Below are 22,029 nucleotides of genomic sequence, written 5' to 3'. Positions count from 1 at the left end.
TGGAGCCTGCTTCTCCCTCTGCCTGTGTCTCTGCCTCTCTCTCTCTCTGTGTGTGACTATCATAAATAAATTAAAAAAAAAACAAAAACCTGTACCTTTCAGTTATCATTTCCCCCTTCCTCATATTCCTATCTGCCACACCACACCAGCCCTAAGTAGCTACTAATCTACTCTATAGATTTTCCTGTTCGGGAGATTTCATACAAATGGAATCATGTAATATATGGTCTTTTGTGACTACTTTCACAATATTTTCAAGACTCATCAATGTTGTAGCATGTATCAGTATTTCATTTATTTCTATGAGCTAGATATATCACTGATTATCCATCTGTCCATTGAACATCTGGGTTGCTTCTACATTTTTGCTACTACAATGTTACAATGAACATTCATCCCCACTGTGCTTTTTTCTTGGATATATACGTAGGAGTGAAATTGCTGGGTATTATTATTAATCTACATTTAATTTTTTGAGGAATTATCAAATGGTCTTCCAAAGAAAGAAGCTGCACCACTTTACATTCCCACTAACAAAGGTGGTTTATTCACATTCCCACCAATAAATGTTAGTATCTGACTTTTTGACTGTAGCCATACTAGTGTGATATGGAGGAGTATCTCATTGCGGTTTTGGTTTGCATTTCCCTTATGTCTAATGATGTCCATCATCTTTTCATGTGCTGACAAAACGGTTTTCAAGGAAATGAGAAACAATGCACACTGCCTTGAAGGCTTACTCTTCAGAGTGTCAAAATGGCAGTTAATCTTTAGTATGACTGTATACTGCCTCTCATTTTTTTTCTACTCAAGTATTAAAATACTAAAACTGAAAAATAATAGAGGCAGCAGTTGGTGATTACCCACTTTGTCTATCTTCATTCCATTTCTTGCCTAATGAAAGACTGAAAAGGGAGTCGAAAAGTGAGTCAGAAAAGCAAGTATTTATGTGTTTGGCTTTTGATGTACTTTTTGCTGTAACTGCTAAATTTCCCCCTTCTGCCGGTTATCTTATACCTTCCAAAGGGCACAAAGATCAACAGTTTAGAGCTAGCATCAGATTTATGCAGCTGGTATGTCAAACAAATAAAAAATATTTTTATAAAACTCAACAACAGCTTAAGTTACTAAAATAAGGTGGTAAAAGTACCAAGACTATATTCTGCATTCTTAATTTTAAGATTTTATTTGGGGGGGGGGGAGAGAAAGGAGGGGAACACAGAGGGAGGAGAAGGAATCTGAAGCAGATTCTGCACTGAACATAGAGCCTGACGTGGGGCTTGATCCCACAACCACAAGACCACGACCCAGCCAAAACCAAGAGTTGAATGCTTAACCAACTGAGTCACCCAGGTGCCCCAGCATTCTTAATTTTTGATAGGTTCTTTCTGAATTCACATTAATTTCTTTCGTTTTAAATTATTTATTTATTTATTTATGATAGTCACACAGAGAGAGAGAGAGGCAGAGACATAGGCAGAGGGAGAAGCAGGCTCCATGCACCGGGAGCCCGATGTGGGATTCAATCCCGGGTCTCCAGGATCACGCCCTGGGCCAAAGGCTGCACCACCCAGGGATCCCTGAATTCACATTAATTTCTTCTATGCCTTATTTTAACTTTTTTCTTCCAAAGAAAATTTATTAGATTTATTCATAGTTTAATAAGCAAGGTATATGTCATAGCATGTTACGGATTTTTTGAAGTAGATTATTTTTCTTTTGAGATGGACAGAAAATTACACAATTGATTTGATATGAAGTTTAAGTACGGAAAGAGAAACTTTAGATCTAACAAAGTACTAGGAATATGGAACTGATTCAAGGGGAAAAATTCAATTCATTACACCTGAATGGAAATAAAAAAAACAAAGATTGGACCAGTGCCCTTCTTCCTATTAAAACATGAAAGGGAGTAAGGAATAAAAAACTAACTTTTCATTTAAATGTGAACAACTATTTTGGAGGAAAAGGTTTTAAATTCTGACCCTTGCTATTTGATCTCTATTTGCTTACCTGTAAATTGAGAAGAATGAATTAATTTGTCTTAAAGATCTAAGACTGTCCAACTACTGTTTGTGCCAGATATTAGTAAACTGCCTATGAAATAAGAATAAATCCAAGTTGCTATAAATGAAAAATGTAGGCCTTGTACTACAATTTTAAAAACAAAAGGCACAAGGGAAAGTTTTTGGAGCAATAGCAAAGTTCTAAATCGTGATTACTGTACTGTAGCAATTACAAGACTACACATATTTATCAAAGCTCACTGAGCTATACTTAGAAAATGGGTGAATGTTGCTAATAAATAAATCGTATCTTACTAAACCTGACTTTTAAAAAAAAGTATAAAAAAAGTAGAATAAAATAAAAAAAAAAAGTATGCCCTAAAACCTTAATCCTATGTATAAACAATCCAATTTATTCTGAATTCCTTGATTCTTTTGAAACATTTAGAAACATACCTGTATGATGCATAGAATTTAAATATTCATTCTGTAGGCCATTTTCACTTTTAGTCCTATCAACAACTTTCTGGCATGTAGATTCTCCTTTATTCGATTCTTCATTTTCACTTGCCGTCTGATTTACTTTTTTTAGACTACATTTCACACTGCCCGTGTTTCTCCGATAATGAGGGTCACTTTCTTCCTGTTCAGCACTTGAATCAATTCCAGCTACACAATGTTTTCTGTTTAGCATCTTCTTAATTACAGGCTTGGCAGAAGAGTTTTGCGAACAACTGTCCATTTCACTGGCTGAAGGAGAAGAAATACAACTGTCCTCTACACTGGAACATTTTTGCAGTTCCTTATTTTCATGATAATGAGGATTCGGTTCATATTTTGGTTTTTCCAAACCAGGGAAGCAAACCACAGCCAAAAACCAGTGTGCACTGTAAAAAAAACAAATGAAAAAAAACAAATGAAACTATTGAATATATTATTAGAAGAGTTTATTAGGCAAAAAATGTCAACTGAAATATTTTCGAAAGCTTTTGTCAACAAATTTCAATTCTCAAATGAATCCACTAGTTTATAAGATCATTAATAGAATACAATGTCTATTTAAAAACAATATAGAAAAAAATTAAAATTAAAAATAAAAATAAAAACAATATAGACACAGGCAGAGGGAGAAGCAGGCTCCATGCAGGGAGCCCGATGCGGGACTCGATCCAGGGACTCCAGAATCACGCCCTGAGCCAAAGGCAGATGCTCAACCGCTGAGCCACCCAGGCCGTCCTCCCTTAACTGCTTTTTGAATGAAAAATTCATTTCTATTTTTAAGCAATTTAGGAAAAGATAAATTAGATCACTGTGATTCACCATTTCCATTTACCTTCCTCTTGACCTATTTATGTCAAAGGACAGAAAACTAGCCTCAAGATTAAAATGTTTTCAGAAGTCTAAATAGACTGTATACTTTTGAACATTTTCTAAATATTGCACATATATAGCTTTTAAAAAAATTTTACCATGTCTGTTTTTCTTAAGAATAAGGTTAGGCATTGCTTAATGTTGAAAATATTAAATAATTCTTTGTCTTTTTTATTTTATTTTATTTATTTATTCATGAGAGACACAGAGAGAGAGAGAGGCAGAGACACAGGCAGAGGGAGAAGCAGGCTCCATGCACCGGGAGCCCGACGTGGGACTCGACCCGGGGTACCCAGGATCACAGCCTGGGCTGAAGGCAGGCACTAAACCGCTGAGCCACCAGGGCTGCCCAATAATTCTTTGTCTTATGCTATATTGGTATATATACACTAAACTGAAACAACATATTTATTTTAAACATTATTACAAAACTTCAGGATTAGTAGAGTTCCAGTTATCAGGTGGGTGCTCTTGATATAGCTGAATTCAGGTATCACGGTTTCTAATAATATGTTTTAAGCCATGAGTAAAAAGCTGTACAGCTAACATTGATTAATATCCATTAATCTAATGAGGAATTTTATTAAGGGCTTACCATATGCTAGACAGTGTTACATGCTAGGATACAAAGAACAGGCAAGAGATGTCAGAGAACTTATTAGTTGAGTACAGTGTCATATAGTAAGGTGTCCAATAGATGTTTGAGGAGTGAAAAAATGCATATCTTGACATGAATGTGTTATTCTATACTCTCATTTTTACAAAATGCTGAATTCCTCCAAGGTAATATGAAGAAACACTGTCTCTTCATCAGATAGCATAAACACAAGGGTGACAGAGCCTGGCTTCATCCTCAGCATTTTAAAGGCCAGATGGAAGAATGCTTCTCTCCTGTTCTTAGTTATTAATCCTCATTATCCTAGGGACTTAGGTCAGGCCAGGGTAGTAGAAAGAGCAATACATCATCTTCCTCACTTCACTATAAAACATAGCTGACTATAAGTCACAGCTCAATGTTAGAAGAGTTAAATGGTGTTTTAAAAATTGGTTTAAAGTGATATAATATAGTAGTTCTCAACCTAAAGTCTATAACCTAAATCTATCACAGTTTTTAATATTTCTTAGCTCTGACAATATGTATAAGCCATTACTTTTCTGTTGTACACTTAAAAACTAAGAAAAATTCTTTATTTAGCTGAAAGAAGAAAAATGAATCAGATACATCTGAGGTTATTTTCAACCTGTAAGAGACAGGGCTTTGCTTTTATGATTCTTTTAACAGCAGGTACACAGTGACCTTAATCCAACCCTAGGAGAAGACGACAAAACAAGTAATTTCACTTAAGATTGATTGGATCTAAATATTAATATTTTTTCCTTATCAATTTTTAACAAGTAGCTTACAAACTTTAAAGAAACTACCACTATCAGGAAAAAAATAAAAATAAAACAAAAAGCAAAAACACATAAGCCTATCTAAAATAATTAGTGAATAGAGGGCACTTGGGTGACTCAGTGGTTAAGCATCTGCCTTTGGCTTAGGGCATGATCCCAGTCTCCCTGGGATCGAGTCCCACATCGGGCTTCCTGCATGAACCCTGCTCCTTCTCTGCCTATGTTCTGCCTCTCTCTCTGTGTCTCTCAAGTATAAGTAAATAAAATCTTTAAAAAATAAATAAATAAAATAAAACAAAATAATTAGTGACTAGAAATATCTGTGCTTTACAACTTCAAAAACAAAACAAAACAAAATGAGCCCTCAGGATCTGTAGGCTATTCTTCCATCTACTAATGGCATAGTTCTTTTGTAGAATCCTTTACTGACTTTTCATCTTTGTTCATTCTCTTTCATCAAGGTAACTGGAAGCATTCGTCATAGCTTCAATCCATCCCAGATAGGAGGAATGTGCCTCTATTGCTAAAGTGTGTATCTTAAATTTTTATAATTCATTTTTGACAAATAGTATCTTAAATATTAAATATTATTCATTTTTAACAAATAGCTATGTATATCTTCCTTTTCAGCTAAGCAGACAGATCACATGTTATTCTTTATGACAAATTACTGTTAAGAAACCTTATTTTTGAGGATAATGAAGAAATTAAGAATTAGTTTTAAACTTGGTTTTTAATTATGATAAAATCTTTGACTTAAATATATAGATCCTAAGAAGCTGGGCTTTATAAGCCATTACTAGTATTTTGACCTAGCCTAACTATCTTTGGCTGGGCTCATTAGAGAGCACAGGTCTTATGATTAACGTTATGATTTTTAAATAAACAGAATTGGATTCTAGTATTGAGTGAATGTTTTTCACAGTGGGGGGAAAAAAAGAGCACATTCAGAAGCTCGCCTGGCATAGCTAGGTTTATCAGATACAAACAATCTCATAGAAAACCAACCTCAGACAAACTCTGGAAACATGATAGACTGAGATAAAGCAAGGCCACTTCTCAGTTTGTCTAAGCAGAGACAAGCAAGGCCACAATGCAACCAAAAAAATATCAAATATTTCCCTTTCTTTTAAATGGGTAATGCTACTTCTTTACCGAAGCAAACAACTGTTTCCTTACATCTTCCCCCAAACTACCAAACCAAAACCCAAATTCTGTTACATGTGCTTTCTCTCTCTCTCTCTTTTTGTTGGCAACCATGGTGTGTATTCTCTCTTGAGGCAAGTAATAAGCCCAAGGTGTCGAACTACAAGTGTATTCCTGGGAATTTTTGCCTGGAAGGCACAGGAAAACAGAAATATGAAATCTCTCAAGTCTAAATTGCAGAATAATTCTATCCTATGCCTCTCTAGTCACTATGGGAGAATGCAAAATATTTAACCACCTCCATTTACTTAGAAAATAGTTTCAAGTAGGCAGCATGGTTTTCAAATTGAACATGACACAAATCTGGCTATCTTTTGATTAAAAGCCAAAGTGTTTTCTTTTTCTTTTTAAAAGACTTTATTTATTCATGAGAGACAGAGAGAGAGAGAGAGAGAGAGAGAGAAAGAGAGGCAGAGAGACATAGGCAGAGGGAGAAGCAGGCTCCATGCAGGAAGCCCGATGTGGGACTCCATCCTGGAATTCCAGGATCACACCCTGAGCCAAAGGCAGATGCTTAACTGCTGAGCCACCCAGGTATCCCAAGTCAAAGTGTTTTCTAAAGATTCAAAATTTACTATGTGACCTACTCATTATTCTGTATAAAGAAGTATGCTTGCTCTTTAGGATGTTTGGTAGACAACAGTACCACATTTTTTTTTGGTAGACAACAGTACCACATTTTAAAAATGACATTATTGTACACTGTTAAACAAAATTAGATCTCTTGCTAGTCTTTAGAAAATTCAACATATTACATGATTCACTAAAAAATTGCATTAATTTTCACAGAATACACAGCATAAACATAAACACATAAAACAAATTTCAGAAAGTTTAAAAAAGAATGAATTCTTCAACTCATATACACATTTTCTAAAAATGGCCTTCACATTTACATAATGAAAATTCTTACTCACGCTTCATTAAGGGGTACAAAAATAAAATCCTTCTCAAAAATATCTACATGCCGAGTCCATGTTTTTACTCTCCCATGTCGCTTTTGCTGTATTCTACAAGACAAGAGATAAACTATCACCTTCTGAAATTCTAATGCTTCAGCTTATATGCAGTCATTTATAAATTATGAAGACTAAGATGTAAACAAACAAAAGTGTTGTATAAGGTGATTTAACAAGTAGCGTAAAAAAAAAAAACAGAACATCTCAGATGAAGCTAGGAAGGTGTGAAACCAGCTATCACTGAGTCTGCAAGACAGAATTATTTAATTCCCGCTACTATTTACTAAGTGAACCCAATGCTACTATTTTTATTACTGCATATCAGCAACTATATTGAGAAATGTATCAGATCATCACCTATGATGACTGAGAAGAGAGCAGGTAAAGTGAGCATTATAAAAGACAAAATAAAATAGATTATGAACAATGGCCAACCCAATCACTCTCATGAACTCTTAAGATGTAAAATTAGAAATCACTGAAAGAGTGTAAAATATTATTTATATTATGCACAAGAGCCATCAATTCAAGACAATTGACAGCACTTATGGTATTTTTTTTTAAAGATTTTATTATTTATTCATGAGAGAGACAGAGAGACAGAGAGGCAGAGACACAGGCAGAGGGAGAAGCAGGCTCCATGAAGGGAGCCCGACGTGGGACTTAATCCCAGGTCTCCAGGATCACACCCTGGGCTGAAGGCAGCGCTAAACCGCTGAGCCACCGGGGCTGCCCACTTATGGCATTTTGTATACATCTTTTGACCAAGTATCAGTGCAAATTAGAGTTGGATACAATCACTATATAGAGAGGAATTATGAACAAACTGATTAAGGCCTAATATGTAGAACAGTGTTTCCTTTAACTCATTGGAGAATTATCCAAATAATTTATTAAAGGTATAGATTCACAGGTTCCTCTCTTAAATATGAATGGAACAGAGCAATTTGTACCTAATAAATATCTAAGTATTTTTTTAATTATCAGGCATCTTTGGGGAATATTAATTTAGATAACAGACCAAATACCTTTATGAATTCTAGGTATTCTTGAGGCTTTAAAGTATTATGAATTATATAAATTTTGCTAACTGATAATAGAATTAAAAGATGTTGACTCAATGGAAGTACTTTTTTATTAAATTAAACTTGAGTGACTTCCTACATCTGTTAAATATCCTCAGAGCTTGACTTACGATAAATTAGTTGTCTCATGAAGATTTCTTCTTTCTCTCTGATTAAGGCGTTTATAGAAAAAAGAACTGAATATATGAATTCGGTCAGCTTCTTCTTTCTTCAGTTTTTCAAGCACCAAATATCTATTTTACAAAAAAAATCCAAATATAATGTATTTAAGAGTTTATACTAATAAGAGTCAAACAGTGATCAAATAACTATTCAGGCACCATCAACCTCTATTTCTTACAATTGAAAGACTTTATTAGCAAAATTTGCTTCATAATCTAGACAATGGTAACTACTAGATTATTTTCAAGGAATGAAAGGTAATATTTGAGAGTATAACTATGTAATTTGCAAGATCTGAGCTTGAAGACTCAAATAAATAAAATAAAATAAAAAATGAAGGAAAAATAACCACCACCATAAAAATACAGAGAATTGTAAGAGACTATTATGAAAAACTATATGCCAACAAAATGGGAAACCTAGAAGAAATGGATAAACTCCTAGAAATGTATAACCTTCCAAAACTGAAGAATATATAATTAGAACAGACTGATTACTAGGAAACTAAATCAGTAATCAAAAAAACTCCACAAATATCCAGGACTGGATGGCTTTGCTGGTGAATTCTTTTAAAATTTTAAAGAAAAGTTAATAACTGTTCTATTCAAACTATTCCAAAAAACAGGAGAGAAAGTAAAGCTTCCAAATTCATTCTACGAGGCAAGCATCACCCAGATACCATTTAACCAGATAAAAATACTACAAAAAAAGAGAACTACAGTGCAATACCTCTGATGAACATAGATACAAAAGTCCTCAACAAAATATACGCAAACCAAATCCAGACACATTAAAAAAAATAATTCATCATGATAAAGAGATTTATTCCTGGGATGTAATGGTGGTTTAATACTCACAAATCAATCAACATGATGCATCACCATTAATAAGGGAAAGGATAAAAAACAGATGATCATGTCAATAGATGCAGAAAAAGCATTGAACAAAGTACATCATTCATGATTAAAACTCTCAACAAAGTAAGTGTAGAGGGAATATACTTCAACATAATAAAGGCATATGAACAAACCATAGTTAGCAACATACTCAATGGTGAAAACAGAACTTTTCCTCTAAGATCAGGAACAGAATAAGGATGTATACTTTCAAAATTCTTATTTAATATAGTACTAGATGTCCTAACACAGCAATCAGACAAGAAAAATTGAAAAGCAACCACATTGCTAAGGAAGAAATAAAAATTTCACTATTTAAAGATGATATGATACTATATGTAGAAAACCCTAAAGACTCCACTGGAAAGGGGCACCTGGGTGGCGGTGGCTCAATCACTTAAGCATCCAATTCTTGATTTTGGCTCGGTCATGAGTTTGAGCCCCATGTCAGGCTCTGCACTGGGCATGGAGCCTGCTTAAGATTCTTTTCTCCCCCTGACCCCTCTTCTTCCATCTCTTAAAAAAAAAAATCAAAAAAACTACTAAACTGATAAATAAATTCATCAAAGTCACAGGACACAAATTTAATCTACAGAAATCTGTTGATTATACACCAATAAGGAAGTAGAAGAAGGAAAAATTAATACCTAGGAACATCTTTAACCAAAGAAGTAAAAGACGCATACTTTGAAAACTACAAAACACTAATGAATGAAACTGAAGATGATGTGAACAAATGTAAAGATATTCCATGCTCATGGATTGGGAGAACCAATACTCTAAAATGTCCATACTACCCAAAGCAATCCACAGATTTAATATAATCCCTATCAAAATACCAACTTTTTTTTACAGAACTAGAACAGATAATACTAAAATTTGTATGGAACCACAAAAGACCCAGAATAGCTAAAGCAATCTTGAGAAAGAACAAAGCCAGAGGTAACACAATTTCAAATTCAAGAAATACTACAAAGTAGTAGTAATCAAAACAATATGGCACCAGCACAAAAATAAACACATAGATCACTGTAACAGAATAGAGAGCCCAGAAATAAACCCACACTTATATGTCAATCTACAACAAAGGAAGCAAGAATATACAATGGGGAAAAGAGTCTCTTCAACTAAGCGTTAGGAAAACTGCATGGCTACATGCGGAAGTATAAAACCGAACCATTTTCTTATACCATACACAAAAATAAACTCAAAATAGATTATAAAGATCCAAATGTGAGACTGAAACCATAAAAATCCTAGAAGAAAACACAGGCAGTAATTTCTCTGACATCATAGAAACATTTTTCTATATAACTCTTCAGGCAAGGGAAACAAAAGCAAAATTAAACTCTTGGGACTACACCAAAAAAAAGTTTTACACAGTGAAGGAAACCATCAACAAAATAAAAAAGTAATCTACGAAATGGGAGAAGATATCGTATCTGCAAATGACATATCCAACAAGGGGTTAATATCCAAAATATATAGAGAACTAATACAACTCAACATGAAAAAGAAAAAAAAATCAAATAATCCAATTAACAATGGGCAGAAGGCATGAACAGACATTTTCCCAAAGATATACAGTGGCTAACAGACATATGAAAAGATGCTCAACATCATTAATCATTGGGAAATTCAAATCAAAATCACAAAGAGATATCACTAAATTCCTGTCAGTATAGTAAAATAAAAAAACACAAGAAATAACAAGTATTGGTGAAAAAGTGGAGGAAAAGGAATCCTCATGCACTGTTGGTAGGAATCCAAGTTGGTACAACCACTATGGAAAAACAGTAGGAGGTACCTCAAAATATCAAAAATAGAATTACCATATAATCCAGTAATTCCACTACTGAGTATTTATCCAAAGAAAACGAAAACAACAATTTGAAAAGACATATGCACCCAAAGGTTTTTATCACAGCATTATCTACAATAGCCAAGACATGGAAACCAACCAAATTACCCAAATATGAATGGATAAAACTGTGGTGTGTGTACACACACACACATCATGGATTATTACTGAGCCATCAAAAAGAATGGGATCTTGCCATTTGCAGCAACATGAATGGACCCAGAGGGTATATGCTAAGTAAAATAAGGCAAAGAAAGACAAATATATGATTTCATTCATGTGTAGCATTTAAAAAACAAGACAACAAATGAAAAAAAAAAAAAAAAGAAAGAAAGAACCTCCTCATAAGACTTGTAAATACAGAGAACAAACTGGTGATCGCCAGAGAAGTGGGTGGGTGGGATAAATGAACTAGATAATAGGGATTAAGAATACACTTATCTTGATGAGGACTAATATATAGAATTGTTGAACCAATATACTGTACACCTGAAACTAACACAACACTGTATGTTAAGGAAATAAAAACTCATTGGAAAAAAAGTTTGTTTCCTACTTACAGAATTAGAAATGGAAAAGAATGAGCAGCTCTGGTAGTATTTGAATACTTATTTTAACATAGTGAAGTTTAACAAAAAAGTTTCCTTTTAATTCACTTTTAAGCATGTCACGAGACAAATATAAACAACTTTTTATTTTATTTATTTACTAGATTTTTGTTTATTCAAGAGAGGCTCAGAGAGAAAGGCAGAGACATAGGCAGAGGTAGAAGCAGGCTTTCTGTGGGGAGCCCGATGTGGGACTTGATCCCAGGACTCCAGGATCATGCCCTGAGCCAAGAGCAAACACCCAACCACTGTGCCACCCAGGCATCCCAAATTTTTATTTTTAAAGATATATTTATTTTATTTTAGAGAGAGAAAGCGCTAAAGTGCAAAGTGGGGGGAGGGGCAACCATGGAGAGGGGAGTGAGGGAGAAAACCCCCAAGCAGATTCTCTGCTGAGTGGGGAGTCTGATGTGGGGCACAATCCCAGGACCCTGAGATTTTGACCTGAGCTGAAATCAAGTTGGACACTCAACCAACTGAGCCTCCCAGCATCCCATAAACATATTTTTTTAAAAACATGGATTTTGTTAGGTTTCCTTTTTCATTTAGAATATTTTTTTGCATCAGAAAAGGCAAAACTTTTAGATAATTTAAGTTTAATGTAATTTTAAAGTGCTACTATAAAATGGCAAGGAGCCTCCTGAAAATGTAAAGAATTTTGAGTATATAAAAATACTATAAAATCTCTTATCACACTATAAATAGTAAAGATTTAAGTATAAATAAACCACAATGAAAACAAAATAGGGTTTCAATTTATGTCTTAGATCCAACTATATGCTTTAGAAAGCAAAACTTATTTTAAATATAAAGAGTTAAAAGTAAAGGGATGAAGAAATACATACCATGCAAACAAAAAACCAACAGAAAGCTGGAGTAACTATATTCATTTAGAACAAAGCAGGCTTAAGAATAAAGACATTATCAAGAATATAGCGGGACATTACAAACCATGAAGGGTTGATTCTCCAAGAAACGTAAACTTGTATGCACCTTACAAATATTCAAAATACATATGGCAAAAATGTATTTGAAAGGAAAAATAGACAAACCCATTATTATACTTGGAGATCCATAATCTTTTCAATAATTGATAGAACAAATAGGCATAAAATCAGTATGGACAAAGATGACCCAAACAGTACTGTCAAACAACTTGGCCAAAGTGACATTCACAGAACAACACTTCATCCAACAACAATAGTATTGTTCTGCACAGTCAAGACTTTTCGCTCAGTTTCTTAAGGTGGTATACATTAGAATTAAGAGATATCTTTTTCAAAAATTATGATGAAATGCATAATCTCAAATTTACAATCTTAACAATTTTTTATAAGATTTTATTTTTAAATAATCTTTATACCTAACGTGGGCTTGAACCCACAATCCCAAGACCAAGGATCTTGCTCCACTGACTGAGCCAGCCAGGCACTCTCAATCTTAAACATTTTTTTAACAAATTTTTACTTTTAAGTAATCTGTATACCCAACGTGAGGCTTGAACTCAACAATCCCTAGATCAAGAGTTGCATGCTCTACCAGCTGAGCCAGCTAGGCACCACCCAATCGTAACCATTTTTAAGTGCACAGTTCAAGAATGTTAAGTATATTCACATGGTTGTGAAATACATCTCTAGAACCTCATATTGCAAAACAGAAACTCTATACTCATTAAAAAATTCTTTTCCCCTCACCCTTCAGCTTCTGATAACCATCATTTATTTTTTTTTTTGTATGACTTTGACTTTTTCAGATACCTAATATAAGTGGAATTATACAGTACTTGTTTTTGTGACTGGCTTATTTCATTTTTGCATAACGTCTTTTAGATTCATCCATGCTGTAGCTTGTGATAACTTTCCTTCCTTTTTAAAACTGAATAATATTCCACGGTATCTATATACATTTTGTTTATCCATTCATCCATCAATGGACATGTGAGCTGCTTCCACCTCTTGGCTAGTATGAACATGGGTGTTCAAGTACCTCTTTGAGACCATATTTTCAATTCTTGTGGATATATACCCAGAAACAGGATCACTGGATCATAGGGTAGTCCTATTTTTAATTTTTGAGGGGCCACCATACTGTTTTCTTTAGTGGCTGTACCATTTTACATTCCCACCAGCAGTACAAAAGGAATCCAATTTGCATTGGATTCTTGGCAACACTTTTCTCTCTCTCTCTCTTTTTTTTTTTTTTTTTTTTTGATAGTAGCCATCCTAATGGGGTTCAGATAATTTCCTGTGGGTTTGACTTGTATTTCTCTGATGAATAATATGGAAGATTTTTTTCATACATTTGTTGGCCATTTGTATGAGATAACATCTTTTGTCTTAACTATGAAGAACTTTGAACTCATTTTTCTCCCCAACTCATTCTTGAATGTGTTTGTTAGGTCTCAGAGGAATCTAACATCTGCAAAGTTAAGCATTTAAAATCTATGACACTTTCTCTTGCTAGCAAATCTAGGATACATTTTATAATTTATTGAAATATAATCCATTACTATCAAATCTTCAAAAGAAAAATAGTACCTTTGAAAATGGGTATAGTTAACATAAATAGGAATATAATATTATGCCCTGACATGAAGCATATCTTTTAGCTGATGACGTTGTTGACCTTGTTCAAATTTAGTTATTCTATCAATTGTTGAGAGAAGGCGACTGAAGTCTCCATCTTTCTGGATTTGTCTGTTTCTCTTATTAGATAGGTTCATTTTTGATTTATATATTTTGTAGCTCTGTTGTATGGTACATACCTATTTAGGATTGCTAAGTCTTCTTGGTGGATTTATTTAGCATTGTAGAGCATCCCTTTCTACACCTGGTAATTGTTTTTGTTCTAAAGTTTATTTTTCTAATAATAATATAGTTAAATCTCGCTTGAATATTTGCTTGGTATATATTTTCCATCCTTTTATTTTCAATTTACATATATTATTATCTTTGAAGTCACCTTTTTTTGCAGATAGGACATAGTTGGGCTATGGTGTTTAATTAATCCACAACTTTGCCAATCTTGGTCTTTTCATTAACATAAATAGTGCATTTAAAATGAATGTTGGAAAGAAAGAAAAAAAAGAAAAGAAAGAAAAGAAAAGAAAAGGAAAGAAAAGAAAAGAGAAAAGAAAAGAAAAGGAAAGGAAAGGAAAGGAAAGGAAAGGAAAGGAAAGGAAAGGAAAGGAAAGGAAAGGAAAGGAAAGGAAAGGAAAGGAAAGGAAGGGAAGGGAAGGGAAGGGAAGGGAAGGGAAGGGAAGGGAAGGGAAGGGAAGGGAAGGGAAGGGAAGGGAGGAAGGAAGGAAGGAAGGAAGGAAGGAAGGAAGGAAGGAAGGAAGGAAGGAAGGAAGGAAGATAGTGCATTTAAAATGAATGCTGGAAAGAAAAGAAAAGAAAGAAAAGAAAAAAAGAAAGAAAAGAAAAAGAAAAAGAAAAAGAAAAAGAAAAAGAAAAGAAAAGAAAAGAAAAGAAAAGAAAAGAAAAGAAAAGAAAAGAAAAGAAAAGAAGAAAAGAAAAAGGGAAAAGGGAAAAGGGAAGGGGAAGGGGAAGGAAAGGAAGAAGTTAGGGGTGCCTGGATGACTTGGTCAGTTGAGCATCCAACTCTCAATTTCCACTCAGGGTATAATCTCAAGAGTCCTGAGATTGAGCTTCACTTTGGGCTCCATGCTCAGCAGGGAGCCTGCTTGAGAGTATCTTTTTCTCTCTCTCACTGTTCCTTCCCCGTCAAATACACAAATCTTCAAAGTAAATAAATAAATAAGGTGGATGTAGTTAATGATAAGTTCTATCTTCTAGGTCACTGATTCTTTCCTCTGTCCTCTCCATTTTGATGTTGAGCCTGTTAAGGCTTTTATTTGTTATTACAGTTTTAGTTCTAAAATTTCCATTTCTTTCTCCTTTATATCTAGATTTTCTTAAGTTTCACTTTTGTTCACAATGGTTCCCTGAAGGATTTTTATAATGGATGCTTCAAAATCTGTCATAATTCTAATTCTATAATTCTAATATCTGTGCCATCTTGGTGTTGACTATCTATTTACATTATGTTTTCTCATTCCATTTGAGCTCTTTCTGCTTATTGGTCACGTAAGTGATTTTCAATGGAAATATGGGCATTTCGAGTATTATGTTACGGGACCCTACAACTTATTTAATTCTTGTAGGCCTCCCCTGGCCATCTTCCAGTAGATGTAGTGGGCTCCACCTCATTACAGCCAGATGGAGGTGGAAGTTCAGGTTCTCTACTAGGCCACTATTATGAGAAACAGAAGAGCTCTGTGTTACTGATGAGTAGGGATGGGAGTCTCCCCACCACGTCTCCACCGATACTACTTCTGCTGGATAGAGAGAAAACAGAGTACCTCATTATCCCCCAGGGACCAGGGTGCAAGTCCAGCTCTGTATATTTGACATGTATTAGCTCAGGGTCACTGTGACCTTAAAGTTATTCTTAGCTCTTATCTGCCTTAATCTCTACTGACTACTAAATGTATCTTCCTTTAAAGCTTTCACTTCCCTTCAATTTCATGACAACTCAACTCTGGATTTTTCTTCTTACTTCTCAGATCCTTCAGAATTTATTCATAAGAATCTTTCTTCTCTAGCTCTCCAGATTCTGTCCTTATAGCTTTTTCTCACTCTATATTTCTACCTAAGCAATTTTACCCCTTCCTCATAATTAAAGTACCACTTGCAAAATAAAGCCCCCTAACTCTCTATGTCTCCAGGCCAGAACTCAAAAACCTCAAGAGCCATATACTCAACTGTTCATTGGTACTGTCCCTTTGGTTGTGTCACAAACATCTAAAAATGAACTTATCCCTTCCTCCACCCAAAACTGTTCTGTTTTTTTGTTCATTGCTTCACAGTCAGTGACAAAATCATTTAACAGGTCTCACTAGTTAGAAAGCATGGAGTTATCTGTCATCCATTCCTCTTCTTAATATCCATTCATTCAGTTGCTAAACAACTCTACCTCTTAAAAAACACTTCCTCTTCACGCCAATTATAATGGCTTAATGAGTTGGTTTTTTTTTTTTTTTTAACTAGGCTACACTTAGTGTTGAGCCCAATGGGGGGCTTGAATTCAGAGGTTGGAAGCTTAACCAACTGAGACATACAAGTGCCCCTTAATCAGGCTTATATCACCTTAATTAAATCTCCTCAAATCATCTCTGATCTAGACATACACAATGAATATGCTTTTCAAAATGATCTTAAGGAAGTTCAATTATGATACTGTGTCTCTGATCAATGTATTCTTTTCCCAAACTGTTAACTACAACCATTAGTAGGCTATAAAATCAATTCAGCAGCTTTCAACAATCAGTTCTTTAAAAAAACATTGTTTTATGAAATACATTTGAATAAACTAGAAAATATTGGCAAGTGCTGGATATACTAATAGTTAAGTTCTGTTTTGTTGCATACACACACTCATTTTATATCACAAACCAGTAAACACATACAGATTTATACATGTATAAACCCACTGCACATACATGTATATGCATGTGTATACTGGGTCATGATGTAAGCTCTTCCAGGAAAGCTTCTTGGTTACATTTCCCAACCCCCAAAGAGAATGAAGCATTCTTTGGTGCTGCATCTATACCATGTTAATGTTTCTGTCAATGCTTTAATCCCATATTTGTGTTCCCTACAAGACCATAAACTTCTAACACAGTATGTTGCACAAAGCTGGCACTTGATGAATATCAAGTAAAATCACACTTCTGTGCTTGCTCAAAGGTTTATTACCTAATTTAGAGTAGTACCAGTTTTTTAAAGGCTTAAAGCAGTATAACACAATAAGCTGAACATGCTGCATGTAACAAGCATTTTCCTAGTGCTTGACACGTATTTAATTCTCATACCCTTGAGATCTTATTATTCTTATTCTCACTTTTTAAATGAGAAAACACAGGTAGAGACATTAAATAATTTCCCTGTCACATAAGTAGCAGTGATAGAATTCAAAACCCAATCGTTCTGATTCTAGAAAACAAAGACATAACACAATAGGATGTTAAAGATATGCTAAACGAAAGTAGAAGATGAACTTACTTCAAATAAAAGTCTATAATAACGTCATTTAAAAATTCTCCTTCACTTAGACAGTGCAGGTCCTCATTAGTAACAGAGATGCCTCCCTTAGCTGGAGGTGGTGGATATACTATCAATCTGTAACAAAATAAAACATATAACCAACTTAAAAAAGAAACCCAAGCAAATGAAAAAATATACGTGTACGTGTGGGTGTAATTGATACGTAATAAAGTAGAAAAGGAAGTTAAAAGCATTGCAAATGTAAATTAATACTCTCACTTTTCTACAGGGCCCATGAAGATGGTATGATTCTCTCCAGTTTCTTCATCATCATCAAAAAACTGGAATTCTTGTTTGTTTTTAAGTTGTATTTTAGATTCAAGGGACACCTGGTAAAGGAAATTAAATTATCAGTTAGTTTACAAAATCAACTGGGAAATTTTTCAATAAAAAAAAGCAAAGCACAAGGCATGAAATACTTTAGAATTTAAGAAATTTTAAAATATGAATTTAAAAAGTATACATGATTTTTAACAAAAATAAGAAACAGGAAAAACCAGGACCCACATTCTTTGTATGTATAGTTTCTAGAGCAGTGATACTCTTCCAATTTTTTTAACAATGGTTTTTTGGTATCTTGTCTATCACTTCTATCATCCTTATTAAATTAGATTATGTTTGTAAATCCAAAGAACAGATGTAGTGGTTTTTGATTCTGGGAGTGGAGGCCTACCTAAGTTCAATTACTAGGCAATCCATGGGATATGGGAGTAGAGGCTCAGGAAACACAGTCCAATGAGCTTCAGTTCCCCAGAATGAAGAAGTCCTTAAAGAAAGAGCATTACACTCATATTTTTTTCTATCACAGCTGCCTTATGGCTCCTGATGCTCTTTTCTTCCTTCTTAATACCCTTGTAGCAAGTTCTGTAAAAGAAGGGGAATGATTCCCCTTCCTTCTGTTCTTTTCATCAAACCACTAACCGTGTAAATAGCTCTTCTCTGGGGAGACCTCGCTCAACTTCACTAAGATTGTGCCTTGGATAGCCCTATTTCCAATCTGTAGGCAGGTTGAAAGATTTAAAGTATTTCTAATAAATTAAGTCGGGAAAATTCAGTTGCAGGGTTAGGCCACAAATCTGTGTCATATAACATTATACCATATGTTAAAAGAATACACAGCCTTTGGTTCAGGTGGCTTCGAAGTTATTCACTATATAGTTATTCTAGGATTGGGTACATATATTGACAGTGACAATCAAAAGGCAGATATTCTTTGTTTCCTAAATTTTTAAACATGTATGCACATGTTACATATAAATGTACATCAAGGACCAAAATTCCTTTATCTGTTGAGGCCAATGGCATCAGTGGGAACCACTAGCAAATTTAAGAGTAACAATTTCAATGTAGCAGTATATGAGCATGCATGTTCAGAGTGGAGGGAAAAGAAAACAAGATGAAAGAAAAAAGAAAAGATAAAGAGATAAGAGTAAGAATGTGGAAAGGAACTGTTTCTGAGACCTGTACCAACTACTATTTTTGTCACAAGTCACCTACCCACCATTAATGTTTTGACACAAGATAGTTTACAAATAACATATAAAAGCAAATAATTCTGAAATGGAATTAAAAATATCTAAGTCCAAAATGAGCAGTAGAATAATGAAACATATTTCCCTTTAAAGCTACTAAATATTTAAAAAACTAAAAAACATAATTACATTTTTAATTTTGTTTTCTTTTTGCACACAACTTCCTTTGATGCTCTCTTCATAGGTTCTTGTACAGGCAACAAGTCTGCTATTGGCTTCTTCAAATGGAATTTTTGCAAAAAAATTGGACACATTGTTCTTTATACCAATGTCAGTAATGATACTTTCAAATACCATATTTGCCTGAGGATCTAGGCCATTTTGAAAAATTAAAATTATGTATTGTTCTTCCAAATCTGAAAAAAAAAATAATAACTTTAAGAGGAAAAACAAAAACAGATAAACAGATACGGGAAAAGAGTAACAACTAGTTATTTCCAAGGATATCATCAGAAATCCTGGTGTCAGTGTTCAAAATACTGTTTGATATACAACAGATACACAATACTGGAATAAAGACAATGACAGTGTCACCTAGCAATGTTACCTAAAAGTTATTAAGACACAGGAACCAGAATACATTACCCTAGCAGCAAGCTGCAAGCTCAAGAACAAATCTATATATGGATGTAACTAATTCATTTAATAGGATACACATATATAGAGTTTTAAATATATTTCAATTAACATTTTTGTCAAACACAAATAAAAAACTGCCAGGTGAACTATCAGTATCTCTAGAGAATTTAACTGCAAAAACTCCTACTCACTAATGTGCCAATTCTTGCAACTTTAATAGTAGTTATTCTTTATTCATCATTAAGATAAAGCAACAATTAACTGATGAAAAGTATTTACTTTACAATTAATCATGCTAAATGTTAGAGGTGAAGGGAAACAAACTGGAGAACTACTTCTATTATTGTAGAGGATAAAGACCTATCTATGAGCCAGCAAAGTTCCTACTCAGGCTGTTTCAAATATTCCAGAATTATATGGTTGATCTATATTTAGCACTCCTACCAGTGCATTAAAAAATTTTCATCTTACTCAAATTATAGTGTTAAAATAGGAGTGCAGATCTCTTTTGAGTTTTAACTCATTTTGAAAAAAAAAAATTTTAAGATTTTATTTATTTATTCATGAGAGACAGAGAGAGAGAGAGAGGCAGAAACATAGGCAGAGGGAGACGTAGTTCCCCTGTGGGGAGCCTGATGCAGAACTTGATCTCAGGACCCCGGGATCATGCCCTGAGCCAAAGGCAGACACTCAACTACTGAGCCACCCAGATGCCCCTGAAAACTTTCGAAGTAGATAAACCTGAGTTTCATCTTTAGTGGGGAGCATGGTTTTTTTTGAAGGTGTGAGGGAGGGTTTATTGGGGGAGGGAGGCATGGTGGAGAGTTTTATCTTTACAAATTCCACTTTCTGTGGGCTTTATATATATATATGATTATATATAAAATTATATATAATTATATTATATATACATATATATGTACACATATATAATTATAGATCTTACAAGATCACTATGAAGATTGTGGATAAAAATAACATCTAAGACATCTGTTTGCTAAAGCACACTCACACTGTTATGCAATGCACTGTATGTATTATAATGTGTCCTAAAAACTTACTTGTTAATTTATTTATTCCTTTAGAATCATTCCAAACTTTATCCTCCATATTCATTTGCAGTTGCATGCTCAGCTTTTGATAAACTGCTGGTATTGTCTGAAGAAACACGACTGGTAATTTTCGGACATTACACCATTCACATTTAGTTAGATCAGAGGTATTTAAAGTAATCCCTACAGGATCATTTTCTGGTTCTGGAGGAAAATAAATGGAATTAGAAAAGGAATCAATTCTTAAAATCATGAATGGAGGAAACGGTGAGGAAATACAAGTTTAAAGTTAACCACATATTTGCTACATCTATGTATATTAACTGTAGTGGGATATGAAAAATTTTTATAACTATATTAAAGAAGCTTCTATATTTTTTCAAATGAAGATTCTAATGAAGTATACTTATAAAATTAAACATAGGTTTTATGTTACAGAATAAAATTATACTATTAAGATACATGCCTTCTGTTAAGAATACATAAGTAATCATCTTCATGAATTCCATGAATATCATTTAATATTTTATTCCTGTAAAGTGTTTTATTGTAAAGAAAGCTTTAGTGACTAAAAAGACATAAAATAGCTTACCTTCTAGCTGTATCTTGATAAAATCTAAACAAAACTAAAAAGTAAGAAATTAGTACCACAGACTTAATGAAGATTTTGCTACAAATACTGTAAATGACACATTGAGACTTAGACTATAGAAGGCAGAAAAACAAAACCATCTACCATGTACTTAAATATGAGCTATCCCCTCATTCCAAATTATCTTCAGAAAGGCAAGCTTCACCTTTTAATTCAAGCACTTAGAACATGTCTTATATTATCAGTTTATTTCTTATAACTCCAAAGAGACATTGACCAAATTTTACAATCAATACCTGAATATTCTTTATCTAGAGTCCAACTATTAAAATTTTGCCTCGCCTAATCCCCATCACTCTTTCTATGTACATACACACCTCCCTTTTGCTAAATCAACATAAAATGGCAAGCAGAAGGCATCATGATATTCCATCTCTAAATCTTTCAGGATGCATCTCCCAAGAACAAGGACATTCTCCTACACAACCAAAACAGCATTACCACATCTAAAAAAAATCAAGATTAACTCCATCCAACATACTTATTACTCAAATTTTCCCAATTATTCAAAATTGTTCTTTATTGTGTTTTAACTTCTCCAATCCATGTTCTGTC

At 33.9% G+C, this 22,029-nt stretch overlaps 1 protein-coding gene across 11 annotated transcripts in view; it reads right to left on the bottom strand.

Moving 5' to 3' along the window:
- SENP6 (SUMO specific peptidase 6) overlaps window positions 1-22,029 on the bottom strand; it is a 118,138-nt gene that overhangs the window by 11,389 nt on the left and 84,720 nt on the right. For all 11 annotated transcript variants that reach the window (XM_025444887.3, XM_025444884.3, XM_025444888.3 and 8 more), the window contains 8 exons: window positions 21,415-21,448; window positions 20,832-21,026; window positions 19,321-19,547; window positions 17,879-17,988; window positions 17,618-17,734; window positions 8,133-8,255; window positions 6,896-6,988; window positions 2,463-2,893 (listed from right to left, as the gene is read on the bottom strand). In XM_025444887.3, coding sequence (XP_025300672.1) covers window positions 2,463-2,893; window positions 6,896-6,988; window positions 8,133-8,255; window positions 17,618-17,734; window positions 17,879-17,988; window positions 19,321-19,547; window positions 20,832-21,026; window positions 21,415-21,448 — 1,330 coding nt within the window. The remainder of the gene's footprint in view (window positions 1-2,462; window positions 2,894-6,895; window positions 6,989-8,132; window positions 8,256-17,617; window positions 17,735-17,878; window positions 17,989-19,320; window positions 19,548-20,831; window positions 21,027-21,414; window positions 21,449-22,029) is intronic.

This window comes from Canis lupus, chromosome 12 (assembly GCF_003254725.2).
Source record: "Canis lupus dingo isolate Sandy chromosome 12, ASM325472v2, whole genome shotgun sequence".
In the NCBI taxonomy this organism is placed as follows: domain Eukaryota; kingdom Metazoa; phylum Chordata; class Mammalia; order Carnivora; family Canidae; genus Canis; species Canis lupus.
This window is presented reverse-complemented; position numbering and strand designations above follow the sequence as displayed.